This window comes from Pimephales promelas, chromosome 13 (assembly GCF_988280905.1).
Source record: "Pimephales promelas chromosome 13, fPimPro1.hap1.1, whole genome shotgun sequence".
Lineage (NCBI taxonomy): Eukaryota > Metazoa > Chordata > Actinopteri > Cypriniformes > Leuciscidae > Pimephales > Pimephales promelas.
In genome coordinates, this window is record NC_142781.1 from 33,506,151 (window position 1) to 33,518,550 (window position 12,400).

Sequence of the window (12,400 nt, forward strand, 5' to 3'; positions counted from 1 at the left end):
CATAAAATGAATTTAGGATAATTAATTCACTGATAATCGTGTATATAGTATGTATTTTATGTATAATATATATGGGCGGATATAGAGTAAACACGTCGTTGCAGCCCCAGACCTGTAGGTGGCAGTGTGAGCACTGTTTGTTTGTATTGTCTCCTGCAGAAGAAAAGCTCTCATGTGTTTCTGCTTCTATTCAGAACTGAGCCATGGAAAGAAAACACATGTCCGCATTATCTATTTATCAAACATTATCAAGAGGAGCAACATCTGAAGTGCAGGTAAAAAAAGGCTGAATTTGAGAAGTATTTTTTTTTTTTTCGTGGTTGAAAGCTTCTTACGGGGGAGCATAAACCTCATGCTAGTGTAAGTTGTTAAACCAGGGCCAGGCACATCAATATTGATTTCTAATATAATGAAAACACAATGAATGTAGAATATATTGCAGAAACATTGTCCAAAACCTCTCTGTTCCTTTGCTAACAAAAACGTATTTGAGTGTAAATAAATATGATTATATAGAATAGTATGACTAAAAAAGGGTTTGCAAGGGAGTGTAAAAGTAAAACTGTAAAAATAAAATAAATAAATAAAACAGTTTTAAATAAGTACATTGATTTAAAATGCATTAAGTTATTAAATAATAAATTTAACGGTAAACTATAATATTGATTCGAAAAACAGTAATAATGTAGAAGCATAGAAACTAAACATTTTCTATATAATGTTTTATGCATATTTATAATATTAATTTGCATTTAAAAAAACTGAATATTTATAATATTCACCCTATAAATGTGGTCTGTATACATTTTGTATAAATTTTAGGATTGGGGGCCCTTGCACCAGAATAATCACATTTAGGGGTCCAAATATAAGATTGAAATCACTTGAATTAGAAAAATACCGTGGTAGTGCCAGCGCCAGCATGTTATTACAACCATGTTTTGTTTTGTTTTTCTTTTGTTTTTTGTCAAATTGTACTGTCAAATTGAATAGCATTACTTCTGTTTTTGCAGGCTAAGGCACCCGCAGCAAAGAAAATCAAAAAGAAGGAGAATGGCATCCAATTAAACAAGAAATCAAATAAAAAGAAAAGAATGAAACCTCTGAAGTCCCGCATGAGGCCCAGCAGCACTGACAAATCTAAAGACGTGAGTGTCTAACTGTGCAACCACACATACAGGAGCATCAGTGGAGATTTGAAGCTCACGATGTTCTGTTTTTCCAGGACTGTGAGGCAGATGACGCTGAAGGTCCGGCACTTGACGCACTCCTGACGGATCTGGCGAAGGTCAACAACAGCAGAGGTCGAGCCAACACACTGTTCCAGTGGCTAATTCACCCAGTCCAAGACAAAAGCTTCTTCAGGTTTGAGACCACACACACACACACATTTATAGCTCAACTGAATTAGTTTGCAAAATTAAAACTGTTGTTGAACTGAACTGATTTTAGCTGATTAATGACACTATTGTCTTCTGTAAAGCTGAAATTGACGTTGTTTCATAATTGTTGAACTCTGCAACATCACGTCAATACTCTTGTTTTCTTGTTTATTACTGTGAAACAATCTGTATCGTATAAAGACGTAAAAGCACAAAATTCTAAACTCGATACTGTAATGAAAAAACTCATTCCCTGGACCATATGCCAATAATAAAAATCATCCTGCCCAGACTTAATAAATAAAAAAGCTTATTACAACAAATACCATTTTGATTAATTAAAATCATGAATTATTAAATCTTTTTGGTTTAAAACAGAGATAACGATTCTCCTGTGATTCTGAATTGACAGCTAGGCAAGATAATGTATTAGTTGAGGTTCTGACAAAATGTTAATTGCTGCAGTCTATTAAAGGTACAATATGCAGGATTTTTATCCAAAAAACACTAGGCCAATGATATATATTTAGTTTAATTACTTACAATATCCCAAATGTTTCTAACTATTTGTAAATCGCGAGAAAATTGCCATTTTTAACGAAGGAAACGGGGCGTGTGAGGAGTCGCCAGTCAATGACGTCATATCCGCGTTACCCCCGGTTTCCGCCAGGTTTGACCTCGTACTGCAATAGTAACCATGGCGACAGACGTTGACAACTGGGTTATGCTTTTATACCCATAGATATCTATATAAAGGCTAGATATGTCGTCCACGCTGCTGGAATAACGGAGGTCGACGTCTGTACCTGGCGGCCATCTTGTCACAGGCAGCTCGCTTACTCGTAACATTGTGTTAATGGTACATGTACTATTTAAATGACCATAACTTGCTCAATTTTCTACCGATTTTCAAACGGTTTGGTTTGTTATAAATGTCATAGATATAGTTATGACACGGCATACTTATGAATAAAAAGTGTAGAAATAAATAATCATCTAGATAATTATAGCCATGTTAATAACGTTTGTAAGAAACCAAACCGTTTGTAAATCTGTCAAGATTTCAACGAGATAAGAGTATTTGTGTTCGTGCTGACCACTCATCAGCTTGTCTGTGACAAGATGGCCGCCGGTGATGACGATGGAAACTCCGCCGTAACACATCTAGCCTTTATATACATATCTATGGTTATACCTAGCAGGACGCTCCTGCTGTTGTTGTATTATTCAAACATTATGGACCATGGCAAGACATCAGTGTTTATATCCAAACTATAACTTTAATCCCAATACTGATTCATTAATTTGGATTATTGTAACAGAAATATTGATAATGTAATGTTGAGGTTACTAGAAGTTGCTTTGGATCAGAGATGTCTTGTTTTGTCTACATTATAGAGATAATTGGGAGAAGAAACCAATGCTGATCCAACGGCAGAATCCAGATTATTACAAAGGACTGTTTTCTACCGCTGAGTTTGACCAGATCTTAAGAAACGTAAGCAACTTTTGCTCTTTGATTCGGAGGGAATCGGTATATCTAAAGCCGCCGTCAGATATAATGTTCAGTGTTTTGCGCAGGATGATGTGCAGTATGGAGTAAACCTGGATGTGACGAGCTACACAAATGGCAAAAGAGAGACACACAACCCTTCAGGAAGAGCGTTACCGTACACAGTGTGGGATTTCTACGAGGTAAAGAAGATCATATATATATATATATATATATTAGGGCTGGGTAATAAACATCGATTTCTCGATATTAATCGATTCTCATTTTTACGAACCGATATCGATTCTTAAGTCTCAAGAATCGATTAGTCATCCTGTTTCATTTGAATGAATGGGACATTGTATCGCGGCTGCGCGCATCCAAAAAATCACAATAATCTTTGTCCTTTGTTACTATTGATATGAAACAAAGTCTTAATTTTCAAATTACGTCCATTTTCTTTAGAAATTCAAAAACATGAATTTGGCGCTGTGGCGTGAGATCGCTCTGGCGCAGCTCAAGAGAAGCAGCAGCGCTGATCTCTCTTCCGGGTAAATAATACCAGTTACAGCGCCAAATAAACATGAATGAGCTTCTGAAAGTGTGTTAAAGATAGAGTACAACTTATCAAAATCTGTATCATGTCACATTGATTCACTCAATCAGCGTTTCAACCGTGGAAAGACGTCAGTTAATATTGTAATCAATTTCATCGTCATATTTACCTCAGAAAACCCACATCAACTCGTTAGTCAGCTAGAAAAAATAACTCTAGAGAGGAGCATTTTGCTAAATATATACACCATATTACATATGCATTATAATCTTAATGTTCTTCAATATGTAATGCATATTTGAATAAATCTGGCAAGTTTTTATGACAGCCACCATTTAAATGTTTATATTTCATATAATATTCTTATTATAAAAAGAAATAAAAGTGTAATTTAAGTGATTCATTCATTATTACCTTCATATTAGGCTAATGAACCCTAGTAGGCTACAACTAGACTCCCATAGTTTACAGCATTAGTTAAGAGATTTGATTCCCTTGAGAAAAATTGGCATTTATTGTAACTGATATCCAAAATAATCAATATTGAATCGAATCGTAATCGTAATCGAATCGAATTGCAAGCTTGTGAATCGAAATCGAATCGAATTGTGAAATTTGTCTCAATACCCAGCCCTAATATATATATATATATATATAGAACACCAATAGTAGGGGCAATATTATTTTAAAGATGTCCAAAATAAAGCCTCAGTTTTTATTTTAGCGTGAAACTGAAGTTTATTGATGGATGTTGTGTTTACAGAGCGGCTGCTCTCTCAGGATGCTCAATCCTCAAGCGTTTTCCTCCACTGTGTGGCAAGTGCTCTCCATTCTTCAGGAGAAGTTTGGTAGTATGGCAGGCGCAAACATGTATGTGATGATGCATAAAAATATTTCATAAATAGTAGGTACTTCTCTGTCAGTTATCATTGACCTGTGATGTGTTTTTCAGGTATCTAACACCACCGGGGACACAGGGTTTTGCTCCTCATTACGATGATATAGAGGCTTTCGTTGTTCAGCTCGAGGGCAAAAAGCACTGGAGAGTGTACAACCCTCGGTGAGTGAGCAGTTATGCCCTTTTTCAAAGTCTTGATTTTGTTTTTAAAGCAACACTAAGATTTTTTTTTTACCTTAATGTTTCCAAAATCGTTTCAGTCTTTTATTAAGTCGTAACAGGGTGAAAGGCACTTCTGGATTTGCTTTGCGGTCCTGTAACCACGCTATGAAAGATTGCCAGATCGGGTCGTGTTTATGTAGTTCTAATGAGACACGAGAAAACTACAAATTTGACTTGCTTTACGTCAAGCCGTTACAATAGTCATTATTTCGTTTTTCTTCGTTTCTGATGTCGCAATACATCATACTTACATGAAATCATGCAACATACTTGACCTTGTTTGTGGACTTCGTTCATCCCAAAGCCGGTGCTGATAAACAGTGTGCGTGTGACAATAGGATGCGCTAGGCTAAATTAATTACAACAGCGGTAATGGACAATTCCGCTAACAACCTGTAGGGCGACCGCAGTGGAAAAGTTACTTGGTGTTGCTTTAAGTCTACTAGAATAGGTTTTCATGCTTGATTGTTCAAGAAACACATTATTTTCCCCATATGCACGGCGTTATTTCCGGTGAAGGATTAAGGATGCTCGATAACTTCCGCCGATCATAGAGTCCAATGCAATACCGAGAATTTATATTGAATTTTATACTCCATGGTTATACTAAAGAAACGTTAGTCACAAAAACAGATGAAACAGACACCCCTCGTTGTGTTTATGCTTCTTTTTAAAATTATATTAAATAAACATAACTATATATAAAATCACATCTAAACGTATGTACGTTTCATTTCAAAGACGGGGGGACAGTAAATATTGAAGACTCTGCCATAATCCCGTTTTCTCCGGTTTTCCTCCGCTTTAATCTCCACAACCGGAAATGGACGAGCATCCTTACGTCAAATGCGGAACTTATGCGTGCATATAGCCCATTCTCCATTGTTGCGGCCTGACTCTTCCCAGTCTGTCAGTAACGCTCTTGTGTGCGTTTCCCATACAACGATGTAACTCGCTGATTAACTACTGTAGTACAATGCATTGTTGGAGAAACTAGCCAAATAGTCAGTGACGTAAGTTTGCAGTGCTGTTTGTGAATGTTAGTTGGAAATATGGTTTCAGGAAATGCCTAATCTTTGAACAATATAGTAAAAACCAGTGTTAGGAAAGTTCACTTTCTACATGAACTAGTTCATAGTTCACAATTTTGAACTAAGTTCATAGTTCCTTTTTTCCATATGTTGCTGCAAGCTATTATTATTATTTTTTTTTAATTATTGCCACAACCCATATACAAAAACTACAGCAATTATTTTTTACTGTAAGTGAAGGGATGCAGTATTAACTAGTCGCTCTTCTGTCTTCTCTCAGTTCTGAAGACGAAGTGTTGCCGCTGGTGTCCAGTCGTAAGTAACTGATAAAGGAATAAAATACATGATGAAATGAAATGCCTGATAAATACAAGTATTTGATAATTTCTAAAGGGAATAAACCCTCTGTCTGTTGCATTTCTCCTCAAGCTAATTTCAGTCAGGAGGCGATCGGGCAGCCTATCATGGACGTGGTGTTGGAAGCTGGGGATCTGCTGTATTTTCCCCGTGGCTTCATTCATCAGGGTGACTGTCTGCCCGACGTTCATTCGCTGCACATCACAGTCTCCTCCTACCAGAGGAACAGCTGGGGAGATCTGCTCCTGAAAGTACGAGCCTTTGCTTCTGCTTCTGTGCTTTAATGATAAATGAATTTCACAACGGTCAAGACATCTACTTAAAATCAAAAGAAAGGAAACTATTTTAGGGCCATTAAAGGGATTCTCTCATTATTTAATCACCCTCATCATGTGATGGTTTATAAAAGAATTTAAAATCTTAGTATTATTTTTATCCACTCCCAGGTCTTGACATTAACACGTAACAGTATAAGCAATCTCACACCGTATCTGACACTCAAAAACATCAAGAGTGCAAATAAGACCCCACACACACACACGCATAGATAAACTGGCAAGACTGCAACAGTAAATTTTTAGAATATGCAAAATAAAAACAATAAATGAAAAAAAAAATTAGCTCAAATGCACGCGCACTTATTTTGTTCGATTTTTTTTTTTTTTTTTTTTTTTTTTTTTAGTTTTTTTGTATTATTTATTTTAATTATCAAATACTGAGGAACAAAAATGTTTGCATTGTGTTCCCTTTATAACCAAATAACTTTTAAAATATCTCAATATATCTCTAAATTAAAAAAAACGAATAAGATAGAGAAATCATGTCTAAAACAACAATAGGAATAAAAAAGCGTTTCTGTGTATTTATATAGGAAGCTATTGACATTTCTCACATTTATATATTTTTTAAAGCCACTGGATGGCGGTCTTCTCACTTGAATTTAGTTTTTTTTTTTTGTTTTTTTTTTTTTGCCTGCACTCTATTTTGATGAGAAATGTTGCATTCATTGCATTTATTGATTATTGACTTTTTTATAATAATATATTTTTTAAGATTTATTCTAATGGAAAAAAAATTGCTTTTAAAAATTATATAATTAATGCAAAGTATCATAAAAAAAAAAATAAAATAAAATAAAAATATATATATATATATATATATATATATATATATATATATATATATATTATTGAACAAGAATATATTTGATTGGTTTTCCTGTGGGAAAAAAAAAGTTACATTTTAAGGCTTCTTTCTTTTTTGACCGAAAAGTTAATATCAAGCCCTGCACACACCTATCATGGCTTCAGATGACATTGATTCATCCACTGAGGTCGTATGGATAACCATCATGATTGCTGTGTGTGTTTTTCAAACATCAACCATTTATTTGCATTATATGGACTCACAAAATCTTTGTTTGTGGCTTTATTTCTTTTGAGTTTTGGTGTGAAATAAATGTGCTCTAGATATTTTTATGTTAGACTCAGCCAGATTCACTCAAAGATATTGTGTTTGTCACTTCGGTGAATTTGATTTGCAGTTGATGCCAGCAGCTCTGGAGATCGCGATGGAAGATGATGTTGAGTTCAGGAAGGGGCTGCCGCTCGATTACCTTCAGTTCATGGGAGTTCAGAACTCAGAGAAGGTACTCGTATTCATACTCCATTAATATACAAGCTCTGATCTGTTCATTCCTGGTCTATACTGATACTGAAATGACTCGTGCATGTGAACAGGAAGACCCACGAAGAGACAAATTCATTGCACACGTTCAGGGGCTGATGAAGAAACTGATACGATCTGCGCCAGTTGATGCTGCTGTAGATCAGAAAGCCAAAGACTTTCTGCACGACTGCCTTCCACCTGTGCTGAACTCTGGTGAGTCTTAGTTTTCACGTCACGTCACACCCTGATGGGGCGAAACAAGGCTTACAGTGATCAATTACCAATTTCAATATACACCTTATTGATGATGCATACAATGTACATGCATGCAGATGAACACATAATATAAATGCAACTCGGTTTCTCATTTTACTCACCCCCATGTCATCCAAGATGTCCATGTCTTTCTTTCTTCAGTCGAAAAGAAATCAAGGTTTTTGATGAAAACCTTCCAGGATTTTCTCCATATAATGGACTTCAATGGGGTCCAAATGAGAGTTTCAGTGCAGCTTCAAAGGTCTTTAAACGACACCAGACGATGAATAAGGGTCTTATCTAGCGAAACGATTGGTCAAACGATTGTTGAATCAACCGAATGACTCGAAAAAAGATTCATTCATTTTGACGAACGAGTTCGAACGGGAAAATCACGAACGGTCATCACAGAACAGAGCAAGGCGAGCATTTGAGCTTATAAAACTTAAACTTTTTAATTTATTTTTGAAATGAGCGATCGTTTCGCTTGATAAGACCCTTATTCATCGTCTGGTGTCGTTTAAAGCCCTTTGAAGCTGCACTGAAACTCTCATTTGGACCTTGAACCGTTTGGACCCCATTGGAGTCCATTATATGGAGAAAAATCCTGGAATGTTTTCATCAAAAACCTTAATTTCTTTTCGACTGAAGAAAAAAAGACATGGACATCTTGGATGACATGGGGGTGAGTAAATTATCAGCTAAAGTTTTTTTTTTTTTTAAGTGAACTACTCCTTTAAGCATTTAGGGCTTTGCCTTCATATTCTGGATGCATCTGCTTGCATGTGCATAGCACGCATCATCAATAAGGTGTATGCGGAATTTGATCTTTTCATATCTCTGTTTAAATTTAAGGCACATTCATTGTTTTTCACGTTTTCACTATCCTGCTGTTTTGTTGCGCTGCATATGGATCACATGTGCCCAAATCTTGCATTTTTGTCCACATATTTTTGTTATTTTTCATTTGAGAGGTGATCTAAATGTTAGTGGTTTGAAATAGATGGAAAAAATAGTTTTGTGCTCCAGTAACATGAAAACTAAAGGTGAAATGTGTCATTTTATTTGCTTTAAAATATCCGATTTGAATGGTCAGACACACAGATGTCGGTCTCAACCTAATTGTGTGTTTCAAAAAATATATGTTAACTTTGCAAGAAAGAAATTAGAAATAAATCTGAGTAGTTGCAATAATATAAGCTCTGTGTTTGATACTGTATGTCAAACTGTCGGTTTAGTTGAATAAAATGCATTTGTGTGTGTTTTGTAGAGGAGAAGGCCGGCAGTGTGTACGGGGCTCCTGCTCGATGGGGAGACTGTGAGGCCCTTAATGTCACTGTTGAACTGAAGGGCCAAACCAAGATCAGACTGATCCGGGCCGGAGCTGCAAGGTACCTCAACCAGAACATTATTTTCCTGTAACACTTCTCAATCTACAGAGCAAAAGACATTAAGGTGCATAAAGTGAGTTTGCATTCTGAAATGAACGTGAACTTTGGGTGCCTCTAAATGATGTTCAGATAAAGATACACATTCATTTAGTTGTTTTGTTGTGATAAATGTCATGTTAGAATTAAGAAAAACAACTTGTGTTCATAGGTTGTGCAGTGATGGAGACACTGTGCGTCTTTATTACACCACTGAGAACTCTAGAGTCTATCATAAAGAAGAACCCAAGAGCATTGAGATGAAAGCAGAGGTAAACCTGCACTCTTGTCCCTAATGACTGTAACTTTGACCTTTATTAACCCTTTGACTGATCGTGTGTTTTAACAGCACATAGATGCCATGGAGTTCCTGATTCATTCATATCCCAAGTTTGTTTCTGTGGCCAGTTTACCATGCGACACAGCGGAGGCTAAGGTACCACATGGATTTGTTATACCACATAATGCATGTCCTGTTGAAATTGCATGCAAGTGTTTATGCACATGTTATGTTGTGTTTGAAATGAATCCCGTTTTGCAGATGTCTCTGGCCGAGCTGCTCTTTGAGAAGGGAATGATCCACACAGCCGAACGTTTGACAGCTGAATAAAAACATTAGTTGTTGGCCAAAGAAAATGAGGGTTCTACATCATATGCTTTTCATCTGTTAGAACAACAATTTTTTTAAACTAAAATGATCAAATGTGTATAAAACATTGATTGAAAGCAAATCAGTGTATTTTTGAGGTGTCTTTTCTTTGTACCAGCTCTGTGGTAAATGTGTGTGTATATACAATTGGCCAAAAGTGATGTCTGGAGGGGGTATTTGTTTTCAATGACCCTACAAGTTTGATTAAACTATCAAAATATAAGGGGGAAAAAAATGTTTTTAATATGAATGTACAACAAAACACTAAACTTGGTAAAGGTATTTATCTGACAAAATTATTTGTATTATTAATACAGCTTGGCCTGTCCACACAATTTGTCATATTTTATTTGTGATAACGCAATAAAACAAATGACTCCAAGCACAAGTATGCAATTTGCTTACAAAATCTTGAACAGATTTTTAATATTTTAATAAATGGTGAAGATCTCAAATCTCCTAGGCTGGACATCACTTTTGGCCACTACTTTTTAATGTATTATTTACATAATAGATGAAGTTAAATGAACAGTTTATTCAGTGTTTATTAGCCATTGTCAAATCCATCCATAACCTTTGGGAAAACAAACATTTCTGTAAAATAGCTAAAACAGCTTAAAAACAGTTTAGTATTGGTGTCTTCTGACAAATTATGCTATTGCATTCAAAGACAACATAAAAGTCATTTCAGATGATATTGGGCCATATTATAATAATAGGCCCAGTAAAGCATATATATATATATTTTTTTTTTTTTCCTAGGGCTGTGCAAAGATTAATTGAAATTTTTTGACTACATAATATATTTGTGTGTGCTCGGTATAATTATTTTGTATATATAAATACACACATGCATGTATATATTTTAGAAAATGTGTTATTCATATACAAAATATTTATATTATTATATATTATAGATTATGTATTTACATATATACAATATTTACTTGCAAATAATTCTTTAAATATATTCATGCATGCAAATGCATATACGTATACACAGCACACACACATATTATGTAAACACAAACTTTTATTTTGGATGCGATTAATCACAATTAATCTTTGCACGGCCCTAATATTCTATATTTTTAATGACACCAAATCCGAGATGTGGAGCAAGAGTTTGGACTAATTAAATATCAATGTGGTCGGAGTCACCCGGCGCAATTATGTGACATAGTCAATAAAAACTACAAGGCATTACAGAACTAAATGCAACATTTATTGCACCAACTTGCTTGCAATCAGAGACACGGTGGCTGAACACACAATATACACATTCTGGACAGAGGGTCCAATAAATATCCCTGCAGGAGTCACTTCCAGGTGTACTCCTCGCCCGGCTTCAGTTCCCTGAAACCACAGTTACAGATTCAGGAATCATTCATTTGCAAAGAGACACACTCATTTTAAACATCTTTATAAGATATCATATGACCTGCCGTATAAAGCACTCTTGTTCCTGAATGCTGTGAGTTTCTGATCATTTCGTCGGTCCAGATAAACCCCGATGACGAAACCCAGGGGGACCAGAATATTGACCCAGTGCTCACGAATCGCTGCTGCGAAGTTCACCATGATGCCTGCGATTAAAGACAATACACAAATTAATGATAAAGTTCAATGATTTCACTTCATCTCTAATGTACACTACTTTGCACACACTTGACAAAATGTATGTTTCTCATCATCTGGAAAACCTAAAAATCTAAAGGCATCTGCTGTGGTTATATTAAACTTAAATAAATAATAAAAATAAATACGTATATGTGTCTTTTGACTGGTATTGTAATCCATAATGTGGACTTCATTACATGTATTTAATTCAATCTAATGTAAAGTGTGTGTGTATATATATATATATATATATATATATATATATATATATATATATATAAACACACACATAGACATACATGCATATACTGAGGTGTATGATAATGATGTCCATCATGTGGAGTGAAAGACACTCAAAAACAGTAATTCTGCAGCATTTATTGATCTGTCTGTATGCAAAACTCGGTCTCACCTCATTAATATCTCCTGATTCAAATTAAACTATGCGAAATAGAAATGTCGAAATATAAATCATCTTCACATTATCAATGTTTGTGTTGATGTGAAGGTGACCGTACTGGGCCGCGTCTGCTAATGTCCTCACAGAAATACGAGATTTGAATGTCATTACTTCTGCAGAAAACTCGTACAAACGTTTACATAACTTTAATATTCACAACCAAATATAAAAACACATTTATTAATGAAATATATACGAATTTAAAGTCGTTTACCTTCCGTTAGTTTCCTAGCACAGCAGCATTAGCAGAAAGGGTTAGAGGGCTTTGGACTGTACCAACTAACATCATGACAGTTTCAAGGGAGGTGCTATAATTTTCCTTTCCTCTACTGTGAAACTTTTCTTTGTTAAACTGCACATTAAAAGCGTGATTTTTATATATT

General features: G+C 35.3%; 2 protein-coding genes across 2 annotated transcripts; one reads left to right on the top strand and one right to left on the bottom strand.

Annotated features, from left to right (window-relative positions):
* Positions 1-116: 116 nt before the first annotated feature.
* On the top strand, positions 117-10,025 carry riox1 (ribosomal oxygenase 1). Its single transcript, XM_039689968.2, has 15 exons — positions 117-275; positions 1,014-1,148; positions 1,226-1,365; positions 2,781-2,880; positions 2,964-3,077; positions 4,194-4,300; positions 4,383-4,490; positions 5,862-5,896; positions 6,011-6,189; positions 7,482-7,586; positions 7,678-7,819; positions 9,132-9,252; positions 9,461-9,560; positions 9,638-9,724; positions 9,830-10,025. The coding sequence occupies exons 1-15, from the start codon at positions 204-206 to the stop codon at positions 9,896-9,898; spliced, it is 1,614 nt and encodes a 537-aa protein (XP_039545902.2). The 5' UTR covers positions 117-203; the 3' UTR covers positions 9,899-10,025.
* Positions 10,026-11,140: 1,115 nt separating this feature from the next.
* ndufb1 (NADH:ubiquinone oxidoreductase subunit B1) lies at positions 11,141-12,373 on the bottom strand. Its single transcript, XM_039690227.2, has 3 exons — positions 12,232-12,373; positions 11,379-11,523; positions 11,141-11,293 (listed from the first exon to the last, which is right to left on the bottom strand). Exons 2-3 carry the CDS (start codon positions 11,516-11,518, stop codon positions 11,257-11,259), a joined length of 177 nt encoding a protein of 58 aa, XP_039546161.2. The 5' UTR covers positions 11,519-11,523; positions 12,232-12,373; the 3' UTR covers positions 11,141-11,256.
* Positions 12,374-12,400: the final 27 nt, after the last annotated feature.